Source organism: Athene cunicularia, assembly GCF_003259725.1.
Source record: "Athene cunicularia isolate RWA chromosome 8 unlocalized genomic scaffold, athCun1 chr8_part1, whole genome shotgun sequence".
In the NCBI taxonomy this organism is placed as follows: domain Eukaryota; kingdom Metazoa; phylum Chordata; class Aves; order Strigiformes; family Strigidae; genus Athene; species Athene cunicularia.
This window is the reverse complement of record NW_020799109.1, coordinates 10,991,561-11,002,762: the sequence shown is the minus strand read 5'-3', so window position 1 is coordinate 11,002,762 and position 11,202 is coordinate 10,991,561. Positions and strand designations below refer to the sequence as shown.

Below are 11,202 nucleotides of genomic sequence, written 5' to 3'. Positions count from 1 at the left end.
AAAAAAAAAAAGGAAAAATAGAAACAGACTCGTTAAACACCACTATTTTGGTGGCGACAGACTGAGTACAATTGGTTTCCTGGCCGGAGCGCGGACACAAGTCACTTGCCAAAATTAAAAGTCAAACCAGACAGCAGATAACTAGCCCACGTTCTCTAACTACAAGTCACCATTCAGACCAGCCCTGGCCCCCCCGCCCCCAGCCCTCCCGACCCGCTGGCGAAGAAATGAACCAAAACCGAAGAGCCATGAGCTTGAGGCTGTAGAGTTTGCCCCTGGCCCAGGGCAAAGCCAGGAAGGGCTGAGCGCTGGCCACACCACAGGGCTGGGAAGCAGAAAGGAGCTGGGCAGCAGCGCGGCTGCGCTGGCCCCCACTCCCTCCCCAGGAGCTGGGCAGCCCCGGTGCCCGCCCGCCCAGGCACCTCGCACCCCTGTGCCCGCCGGGAGATGGCGATGGGCCTGTGTCCTCCATCGCCAGCATCCATCTGTGTCCGAGCGAGTGTTGTCCCGAGTCCCCTCCTTCGCTGTCCTCAAGCGCTGGGCTGCCGCTCTGTCCATTCCTCCATCTGTCCATCCCAGGGCTGCAAGTCGAGCGGACGTTTGCCTCCCCCCACACCCTTCTCGCTGCTGACAATGCTGTGGGAACCTGAGAAATGTTCGCGTGCCTCCTCCTCTTTTTGTCTGTGGTTTTGTTTTCTGTGTTGTGTTTGTTTTTTTTTTTAAATAATAGTTATAATAATAATAATAATAATAACAATAATAATAATAGCAATAATAAAAATAATCGCCCCAGCCCACGACAATTTCAAGTATCCCCCAAATAAAAGACAGAATTATAAATAATTATAACTTTACAATTTAATAATTGACACATATACTATAGTATTTACAGTATCATAAATGCTTTTTTTTTTGTGTTACTTTTAGTAAGCAATCCCTGAGAACAGTTACTTTAACTTGTTTTTATTGAAGTATCTTCACAAATAGAGGAGTTTGCATGTCTCGGGCGGGCGGGAGAAGCGCTCTGCAAAGCCATCGCTTTTGGTGACGCGTGAGGTTCTAGTGTCGCGGGTTTCTTTGCTCGCTCTTCTTTTTTTTCTTTTTTTTTTAGTTCCCCACGTAATTTTAAAGATTTTTGCACTTTGCAACCTTCGGATCCCTCCAGCGACCGCTTCCTTCAGGAAAGAGGTATTAGATTTCCAGGTTAGCTTTTGGTATTGGCAAGGGAGGGCAGGGGGCTGAGCGAACCATCCTTTTTCCCCATGGTTGCCTTTTGGTTTGTGCCCAAGGAATCTCTGGATCCTCTCAGCATGTAAAATGGTTAAATCCAAGAAAGAAAAAAATAAAACTTAAAAAAAAAAAAGAAAAGAAAAAAAGAAACAGAAGACCAGAACAGAGCAGCCTCTGCTGATGGGGGGAAGGTGATCTCCACTTTCCTTCCTTCTTCTCTCCCGAGTCCCCGTGCTGGCCAGACCCTGCCAATGAGCGTGGCAGGGACCGGGACTCACCCAAACCGTTCCCGCACCAGCAGCATCAGTTTTTTCTTGCCTTTGTAGATTTGTTTGAGATTGTCAATGAACTGGGCGAACTGTATGTGCCCGTCCTGCGCCAGGAGGAAGGTCTCCCTGGCCTTGCTGAGGAACTCGATAAATTCCCCATAGTGCCGCGGGCTGATGTGGGTGAGCCGGGAGTGCGTGGTGTTGATGTAGGCGCTTATTGTCGCGTCCAGCAGCTGCCTCAGGGGTGCTTTGTCGGTGGACATCAGCTTCCCCGAGTTCCTGCGGCCGGGGATGCCAGCCAGCCCTGGGGCCGTCATGGTGCAGCGGCGAAGGATGTCCGAGAGCACCGTGGCACAGTGCACACTCTTCACCACCAGCGGGATGATGGCTGCCAGCTCGTTTTTGCCCAGAGAGTGGCTCAAGGCGCAGGCCCAGAGCACGTCATTGATGGCTGGGTGCGTGTCCTGGTTGTAGGCCAGGTTGAGGTGTGTCATGGCCAACGAGGCCAGTTTGAATGCCCGGAGTGGGTAGCCCCGGTGCTCCATGTAGCGGGCAATGGTGAAGAGCTGGGTGTAGGTCATGCCAGTGGAGGCAGCGTCGATGACAATCTGGTAGGCGGTCTCGAAGGCGATGTGGTCCTTCTCACAGAGGGTCAGGGCAGACAGGGCGCAGTTTTGCGGGTCCTTCATGGCGCACTGCAGGGCCAGGGTGCGGGCGCAACTGGCCAGCTCTTCCCGCTGTGGGTAGTCCAGGCTCAGGCGCAGGATGGTATTGTGGGACATCACTGTGGCTGCCACAATACTGGTGGCTTCCGTGGGAGTGAACAGCGAGTACCAGCTCTGCAGGATGCTCACCAGGGCCCTCACCCCTGCAAGAAAACACTGGGGTCACAGCACAGCCCTGGGAGCCTGGCTTGGATCATGGGGCTCCTCCAAGTCCCCAGGTGCCCAGAATCAAGGCAAAGGCAGCCCACGGCAGTGCTGAGCCGCTGCCTCTGCCCCAACAGGGACAGGGCAAAGGGGGACAGGCAGAGGCTACCCTGCGCTGTCCCAGTCCCAAACCTGGCCACTGCTGTGGCTTCAGCTCTGCCAGCCAGTGCTCTGAGCTGCACCCAGTTACCCAGGATCTCTGTGCCCATCCCGCTCCCACCGCACATGAGCCAGATCCCCCTGGCACAGTGAGGTACTCACCCACTTCGGTAGCACACGTCACCAGCCACCTCACCATCTCCCGCCGCCGCCAGTTGAGGGTAGACAGGGTCATGCGCATCACCTGTGAGACAAACTTGGGGTGATCAGCTGCCCCACAGGGCTCCAATGAGGCCACCCAACACAGTGGTGCTCCCCAAAAATCCCTCTGGCCCAGCTGGCTACTGGCTCCCTGGTACTGCCTCACCTCCACCCAAACCACAGCAGGCACAGAGGCCTCCCAGGGCTGAGCTTCCCTGCTCAGGGCCATGTAGGGATCAATTTACTCCTCTTGTGACAGATCATCTGCTTGGTGGACCGTCACCAGTGCCACTGCTGCAGCACGTGGGGCAGAAGAGCCACCAGCATCCCCAGCACCATCCCGTACCTGGAGCCCCAGCTCCAGCGCCACATTGAGCAGTGTTGTGTCTGAGTTGCTGTCAGCCGGTGTGGCGATCTTGAATGCGTCCTGGGCCAGCTTGAAGATCAAGGAGGAGGAGTGGATGTTCTTCTGGATGGCCTCCAGCACCGTGCGTAGGCGCAGCATGTCCCCTGAGTGCAGGCAAGAATGGTCAGATGGCTCGGCCTCCCCCCACCTTGCCCTCGAGCCCCATCTCCTGCCTGCGCTGCGTGGTGAACAGCCCCTTCTGCACGGTCAGCCCCTCTGGACACACATGGAGAGACACTCAGGGATACTGGATCAGGCCCTGCAGTCCAATAGCAAAATGGGGCGTCCTCCCAGGAGGTGACACATCCTACAGCACCCATCATCGCTCAGGATTATCCTCTCATGGGAGAGGACAAACAAGCCTGAGTGATCCCAGACACGTCCTGGAGTATTAGCAGACGTCTCCAGACACCTGGATGTTCTACTCTGGGCTCAAGTTTGACAGCTACAAAGCAGACTCTTCTCAACAAAGGAGGGGTTTGGGGAGATGCCCAGTACTGAACAGCTGCAGAAAGGTCAGTCTTCATTTAGGAACATTAAAAAGAAGAAGAAAATCTGTTTGCTGCACACATGCTGTCTTGCCCAGTAAGTCCCTTCCCTCTGCAAGGCTAGCAAAGGCTGGGCCAGGGTCACCCAGACTTGCTGAAGCTTGGTCCTGGACATCCCAGGTCAGGCATGCAGCTCTCACAACCGAGACAGGCTGAGATACCCCAAAGAAGGGTGCTCCTGGCACAACATCCAGTGATGCTGTAGGTCTCCTGCCACAGGAAGCCATGGGTGCTAGAAGGATACAGGATGGCACTGGGAGATGGGGCAGGATCTTGGAAGAAGGATCCATCAAGGAATATTAGTATCATGATCCTGTATTTGGCTTGGGAAATCCCCCTGTCAGCCTCTGTGAGACACAAGGTAGAGAGAGGGACCTCTGGCGTGGGTGCAGACCAGAGATGCCAACGTGCCACATCAGATTCCTCTGCTTTGTTTCAGGTTCATGTTTCTGCTCCCATAGTCATAAACTGAGCAGATGAACCTCAAGCAAAGAAAACCAAATAATGCACAGCAGCGTGAAAAACCTAGTGCAGCACCTGGGCACACAGACATCTCGGGTGACTAACAGCTAAAGATATCGCCTGCCACCCACAGAAGCCACTTGCACTGCCAGCAAAACCCAAGCCGCCCTAAAACGGCTCGCAGGGATGTGGGCGAGAGGCTGTGAGGATGCAGGATCTCATCAGGACATGCTGCGGCGGTGGAACACCCAGGAAAGATGATGGTGGGAAAAACATGCATAACCCAACAGCCCTAAACCCCCGGCATAAAAGCCTCATCTCAATTACGGGCTGGAGGGGAAAGGAAACTAAGGATAAGCCAGGTACCAGCTCTCCATCAGGGCACTGCAAGGTAGGGGCAGGACATCATCAGCCTTGGAAAAGCATCCAAGAGGAGGAGGGCTGGAAGGAGAGACGAGGCTGCCGAGGCAGCGAGGCCGGAGCTTTCTGACAGCTCATTTACCTTCCACTTCACCAGGTAAGCGGCACCTTCCCTGTCAGGCTGGCAGCACTGGGGGCTGAGGCTGCTGCAGCAGGCAGCACTAACTGCTCAGCTCACCGGCCCTTGCGGGGCACAAGGCGCTTGCAGTCCCGGTGGGGTTGGTTTCTGAACAGAGGGATGTTAAATGAAAAGCCTGTGCTCTCCTTCATTATTGTGTCTGGGCAGGAACCAAAGAGGCCTGAGGGACCAGGAAGGGGGTGTTTTAAGAGCCCTCTGCAGCTGGGACCCTGGTGTCCCACTCAGCACAGCTGCCCCCATCTCCAGCCCTGCTGAAAGCCACACATGGTTTGGTGTCCAGGGACGTCATCTTCCTCCTACAGCCTGTGCAAGATCATTACCACAGGGCAGGAAGAGAGAAAGCAGAGGTAAAAGGATAAGAAGCTTCAAACTGAACCATGGCATGAACCCATGACGTGAAGCCATGACACATCTAGCTGACCTGGCAGCTGCCCTTGCTGCAGGGCAAGCATGGTCCAGCATCACCCAGAGGTACTACCTGGGATCTGTAGCACTGTGGTTGGCACCCCTGCATGGTTGCCTGCACCTCGTGGGAACCTCCTGTCCCACCCTGTTGGACCAGAAGCCTTAAGACCCTTTGGGACAAGAGCCCCAGAGATCCTGGACCCCAGTGGGCTGCTCCAAGGCCAGCTCATCATGTCCTGTCCATGGCAGGCTGCCCGTGGGGTACCCAACTGGTCTCTGACAGTGCTTGAGGGAGCAGAAGCAGGGGCTCCCTCCTTTCTCCAGGAAAATCCCTTTGATTCTCTTGTGCAGCATTGTCCCTTTCTCCCTGTCCCAGAGCTGCCACCTCACCAACCTTTGGCTGCTGTGAGCATGGTGGAGGCCAGCTCACACTGCTGCGACTCCAGGTGCCCCAGGGTGAACCAGCGTGGGTATCTGCTGGGGACCACCGAGACCAGGTGGTGGGGGTGAGTCACATCGCCAGACGGTGCTGTGGTCTCCAGGACGGGCAACCTGAAGGGCAAATGGGGGGAGGCAACATCAGACCCCAGCCCAGTCCCAGCTTTGCCCCCTTCTCCCCAAGGTGCTGGTGAGGCGAGGCAGCGGCTGCCTGCAGGCAGTTGCCCGCAGCACTGCCTTTGAAAGCATCCTGCTGCTGTGCACGTGTGGGGGCTCCCGAGGCAGCGTGCTCAACACATGGGCACAAGGATCAATCCGAGACCAACTTGAAAGGAGGAGAATGATCCATGAAGTGATTTATAAACTTGTAAGGAAAAGCACAAGACTCAGGGGGAAAAAAAAAAAAAAAAAGGCAAAATCCCTCCTCCCTCCCTGCTCCTTTCATGTCAGAGTGCCCAGCAGAATTCCTTGCTTTATCATCTGTTTCTTTTTAAAACGCCCGGTTGTGATCAGAAACAGCAGCACATTTCCCCAGGGCCTCCACAGCTGGTTTGGGTTACCTGCTTTTGTGGGGCTATCTAAAAGCCTGGAAAACACAGGGGAAAAGGAAGCCTACGAAAGGGAGCAGAAGTCTCATGTCACCAGCCACGGTGACAAAAACACATTGGCTTTTACAGTCCTGAGTTGGTGCTGGTGTCACTAACTTGCTGGGCAGCTGAGAGGAAGCAGGGGAAGTAGGATGTAGCAGGGGAACTGTACCCCCAGACACGGAGAGCATCCAACCACCTCTGCTTTCCTCGCTTGAAGGCTTGCGGTACCCACGGGGCATCAGACACCAAACCTTCCCAGCCCAAGTCAGAGACAACCCAACACAGGTGGTACCAGGTGGGACCAGGGGACAGGCACTACCAGATGGTGAGTGATCCCATGCAGGGATCCCCATGGAGGGCAGAGGCCCTTGGCTATATTTAGGTCTGGATGTCCTCCTGAGCAGTTCTTCCCAGGTCAGGGGGATTTCAAAATTTCCCTCAGTGTTGGGGAGAGATGGCCCATTTCACCGAGGAAATGCTGCAAAAAACATGGTGTCAGAGGGAGAAGGCACTGGGATGCTCTGGGATTGAAGGTCCTTCAAGCATTGACTCATTTGGGAAATTTGAGCCTTTTCAAGACCCATCCAGACCCTGCCAAAAAAGTGCAGTACACAGGCTGATGTCTGAGGTGTGTCACGTACTGTGGAGGGAAATGGGGCAGCTCTCAGCATCGGCTCTGTCCCCAGTGCCAGAGATAGAGCTGGGCTTTAATGGAGAATTAGAGTGCGACTGTACTCTGCCTGGTGCTGTGACATCCTGGAGCCTGGGACAAATCATGTATCCATCTGTGCCAGGATAACAGCCCTTCCTATGGGCAGGGAGGGCTGCAGGGTGCCCAAGGCCTGGCAGACAGAAGGCAGATGACAGCACCATGCCTGCCTGGGACCTGCTCCAGTGGAGGATGCCTGTCACCAGGACAGGCAGGTGGCAGTCCAGCCTGGGCCGAGAGCTGGGCAGACGGCTGGACCAGCAGACATTATCATGCCCATGCAAATCCCTATGGACAGGGCTTGAAAACCAGGAATTGCCCAAACAGAGAGCATAAGTCTCTAGCACTGCTGCTTGGTGCCCAGGCAGGCCTACATGCTGCACAGGATGGTCCCAGGGATGGAAAGCTCCAAGACTGCTTCCACTCCCATCCCTGTTCTAGGGTTGCAAAGCATCCCAGCTTCCCAGCCGAGCACAGGAGAGGCGTAAAATGGGGGGTAGAGATAGAATAAAACATGCACCAACCTCATGGCCCGCAAAGCCAGCTTGTATGCCAGGTCTGCATCGTGGGGCAGAAGGGCAGAGAACAGGTATTTGGCAAAGGTGTGCATGGGGACGCTCTCACGGTGGATGACTTCTCCCAAGCCGCTGAAGGGACCACCTAGGCAGAAGCAGAGCCCATCAGCCATAATTAGTACAGCAGGATCTGTGGCTGGGGTTTAGACTAGTACAGCAGGATCTGTGGCTGGGGTTTAGACTATCTCAAAGCTTTGAAGATCTGCTTAGCAGCTCCCTGGTGCATTACTCATGTTGGATCCAGGGCAAAGGGCTGCTCTTCCCTTTTCTAAAAACCCTTTCAGGTCAAAATCCCTCAGAAACTGAAGCACCCTTCTCTGTAAAGCCTCTGAGGCAGTCTGGCTCCAGGGATGTCAGCAGATCCTTGCTTTGCCAGATGATGGGGCAGAGCAGCCATCCTACAGACTCAGCACCACACACACAGAGGAAGAAGCCAGGATGGGGTCAGCCAGGTGTAAACCTTGGAAAGGGCACCCCAGAGACATTATCGGCACTTAGCTGAGACAGAGAAGCCAGCTAGATGGACCAAGCCCCCACCTTCCAGCAGCAAGATGCACTGCTTCCGCAGGGTCTGCACCAGCACCGGGTCCAGCTCCAGGTCCTGCAGCCGGGCGATGATCTGCTCCTCGTTGCGACACACCTTGTCCTGGGCATAGAGACCTTCAGGCATCACTCTCTGCTGACCCATCCCCATCAGAGCCACCTCTAAGGCCAGGGACAGGTAGGACTCGCCACTGTCTTGGCTGCCAGTCGCAACGGGCACATGTTGATACACTGGGGGTTTGGAGTCACCGGTGTCTGGAAGAAGGGGGAGAGATGCAGCAGGGTTAGAAGAGCCTTCCTAAGCGGCAAAACCACAGCAGAGAGAAAAGCCTCTCAACTTCAGAAGCGAGAACCACACTTCCCTTGCTGCCTGCCTTCAGTCACCCAGAGATGATGGATAAAAGCTCCCTGCGGGACATATGGGTCTTCCTTCCTGCTCACTTCCTCACCCTCCTTCCTGCTCTCGCTAGGAGATGCAGGAGACCCAAGACGTGCAACAGGGCGCACAGCTAACACCAGAGCCTTCCCATGGGCCGGCACACCTTGGCTCAGCTCTGCTAAGCTGCTCTCCTGCTCTGGCTGAAACAACTCAAGGCCACTAACTCCCTCTCTCTGCACTGCAGCTCTGCCCTGGCTGCTCTGTGAAGGCAGAGAGGGGGGAGATTCAGAGCCCAGGAGTCCCGAGCCTCAGACCTGCACCCAGGGTCTGCCTGCTGGACTTGGTTCACCTGCAGCCACTAGGAAGGGAGCCAGGAGAGGCACTCGGTACCTGAAATTTCAAGGCAATTTTCCTCTTCTAATCTACAAGCTTCAGTCAGGGTGAGAAAGAGGCAGCCGATGGGGTTCAGAGGGTGGCCTACCCAGCCCTCCAAGTTGGTGATGGTTGTTGCTCCTCGCTGCAGCAGCTCTGCAAAAAATGGAACAGAAAGACAGTAAAAGTAAGGAATTTAAAGACAGTTTGTGCACCCAGAAGGGTCTCTGAGACCAGAAGCCTTTTCTCACCCCACAGCCCGGGTCACAGGGACCTTCAGAGCCAACTCTGGCGTGATAGTTCATGAGGGAAAGGAGCAGCTCAGAGCAGCCACCATGCACACTGACATAGATATCAGAGGGAACAGGCACCCAATAAAAAAAAAAGCTGCCCCTAAGGCCAAACAAAATGCAGCAGCTTGTTCTCTGTTCCAGGAGGACACAAGGAACTGCAGAGTCCCAAGATGGAGTCTATAATAAAGTCAGACCTGTAGCTTATGGACTCATTTGCAATGGTAGCCTGGTTTTTGAAACACAAGCAGAACTCTTCAGGGATGACAAAGACTTCCAGTGAATCTTAAAAGCTGCATCTTTTGAGGATCTCAAGCTGGCTGATCTAGCAAGGTTCAGGAGCCACTGACCTCCAGCAGCACTGCAATAACTGACCCCTGCTCCCTGCCAACTGCAACTGCAGAAGGAGACACACTGGGCTCGCCTCCTGGTACAATTTACTCAGCAAATGCAAGGTGGAAGTAGCACAAACAGCCTGTTACTGCAGCTCTGCAGACAAGCAGCTCCTCTTCAATGCAGGCACCACTCGCCTGTGAAATCCTCACAGGCAACCAGACATGGTGACAGCGGGAACAAGAGAATCCCTACTCCAGCAGTCTAAAGACAGCACGTGGGCACCTCTGGCCTTAGTGTGTGGATACCAACAGAGTCTGGCTCAAGCACTCAGATGCATCAGTTTTTCTAGTGTGAAATAATCCCATACAGTGCCGCCCACCATCAACCTCTGCTGCTCTGGATGGGGCAGCACTACTCTTTGAGGTGGAGAAAACTTCCTCAACCAGCTGGGACACCCCAGCCAGACCTCGTGTGACACTTCCTCCACAGCTCTACTCATACCTTTCTTTTGATGCTTATATATTTCCAGCTGTCTTTGCTGCTGCAGTCGCAGGGTGTTGATTATGGCAACAGTTAGTCGGAGAGCTTCTCTGGGGTAGCCGTGAGAGCGCAGGGCATCCACACGAGCACAGGCTGTTGGGACGTGCTCTGCAAGGCAAGGACAAACACGGGGGCATGGCTGAACCAGAGGAGCACAGAAACTCACAGGATGCTACTGATACAGGGAGACAACCTGACAATACCAGGCTTCAGGACATTTTCTTTGACTCATCTTCCCCACATTCCAGCCAAACTCCTGCTCCCTGTCTTGAATTCATCCCTTTCTCTCTGCTCCTGGCAGGGATGCCTACCAGGAATACTAACAGGACTCATACCACGTTCAATCCACAGCAGTCATGTCAGTACCTAAATCCCAACCGTCATAAACCTTACCTAATGGAAGAATTTCCAACACACCACTGATGCAATACAATGGCTCCAAACACAAGCTGTCACAACCCTGACACTCATTTCTCCTAAAATCTTCACGGCTTATGGTGATTTCTCTCATTGCTGTGCACCCAAACACTTCTTGGTATCTCGTCCAACATCTCTCCCTGCTGTCATGACACAGGTGGCAATATGTGGGGTGAGGCTGTGCATCCAGCACTGCACTGGGGGCCCTGGCAGATTTGGAGTGATGTTTTGAACTGCTTCCTTAACGCCTCTATGAAGTGAGCTCTGCAGACACCCTGTCTCTCTGCAGCTCTCCTGCCTGGTGTTTTATTATTAGGAACAGTTGCGTGAAACCCCCCCCAAGACTCACAGTTGCTTAGGAATTCATCTGCTCCTGCTGCTCATTGCTCACCTGAAATCACAAGCAACTGTGGAGAGGATTATGACTGAGTGAGAAATTAGCAGGAGCAGATGACATGACATGCCGCATAACAAGCAGCAAAAATCCCATTTTCTTGCAAAATGTCCTACCAAGGGGAAAAAAAAAAGGCAAACACAGAAGATCTAAAATTATGGTAGAGGGATAATTTCTATTCCTGGAAGAGCTCAGAAAGCTTTGGAAATGCAGACAACCACCTCCACAAATGGGGTTTCCACGTCCCAAAGGTCACCCGCAAGGAATACGCAAAGAAGAGGTTTCAGAACAAACACATCTGTAAAAGAGCTGCTTGTTGCTCTCTCTATTCATTTGCTAAACGGATGAAATATTCAGCTTCTCACTGAATTCATCACTGCAAGTTGCTGACAAATCACACTCCTCTCCCAGCACTGAGTCCCTGAAGGGGTGCCAAGAAAGCAAAAGTGCAAAATTCAAAAATCATGGCAAATACATCAGAAAAATAACATGCACCAACCAGCTGGGCCAA

The 11,202-nt window shown here is 53.8% G+C and overlaps 1 protein-coding gene across 1 annotated transcript in view; it reads right to left on the bottom strand.

Moving 5' to 3' along the window:
* Positions 1 to 883: 883 nt before the first annotated feature.
* The window catches only part of ZSWIM5 (zinc finger SWIM-type containing 5), a 29,036-nt gene continuing 18,717 nt past the window's right edge, over positions 884 to 11,202 (bottom strand). The window contains exons 6-13 of the mRNA XM_026854056.1: positions 9,842 to 9,988; positions 8,733 to 8,870; positions 7,958 to 8,218; positions 7,370 to 7,505; positions 5,503 to 5,660; positions 3,075 to 3,238; positions 2,690 to 2,771; positions 884 to 2,367 (exon numbers count right to left, since the gene is read on the bottom strand). Coding sequence (XP_026709857.1) covers positions 1,505 to 2,367; positions 2,690 to 2,771; positions 3,075 to 3,238; positions 5,503 to 5,660; positions 7,370 to 7,505; positions 7,958 to 8,218; positions 8,733 to 8,870; positions 9,842 to 9,988 — 1,949 coding nt within the window. The 3' untranslated portion in view covers positions 884 to 1,504. The remainder of the gene's footprint in view (positions 2,368 to 2,689; positions 2,772 to 3,074; positions 3,239 to 5,502; positions 5,661 to 7,369; positions 7,506 to 7,957; positions 8,219 to 8,732; positions 8,871 to 9,841; positions 9,989 to 11,202) is intronic.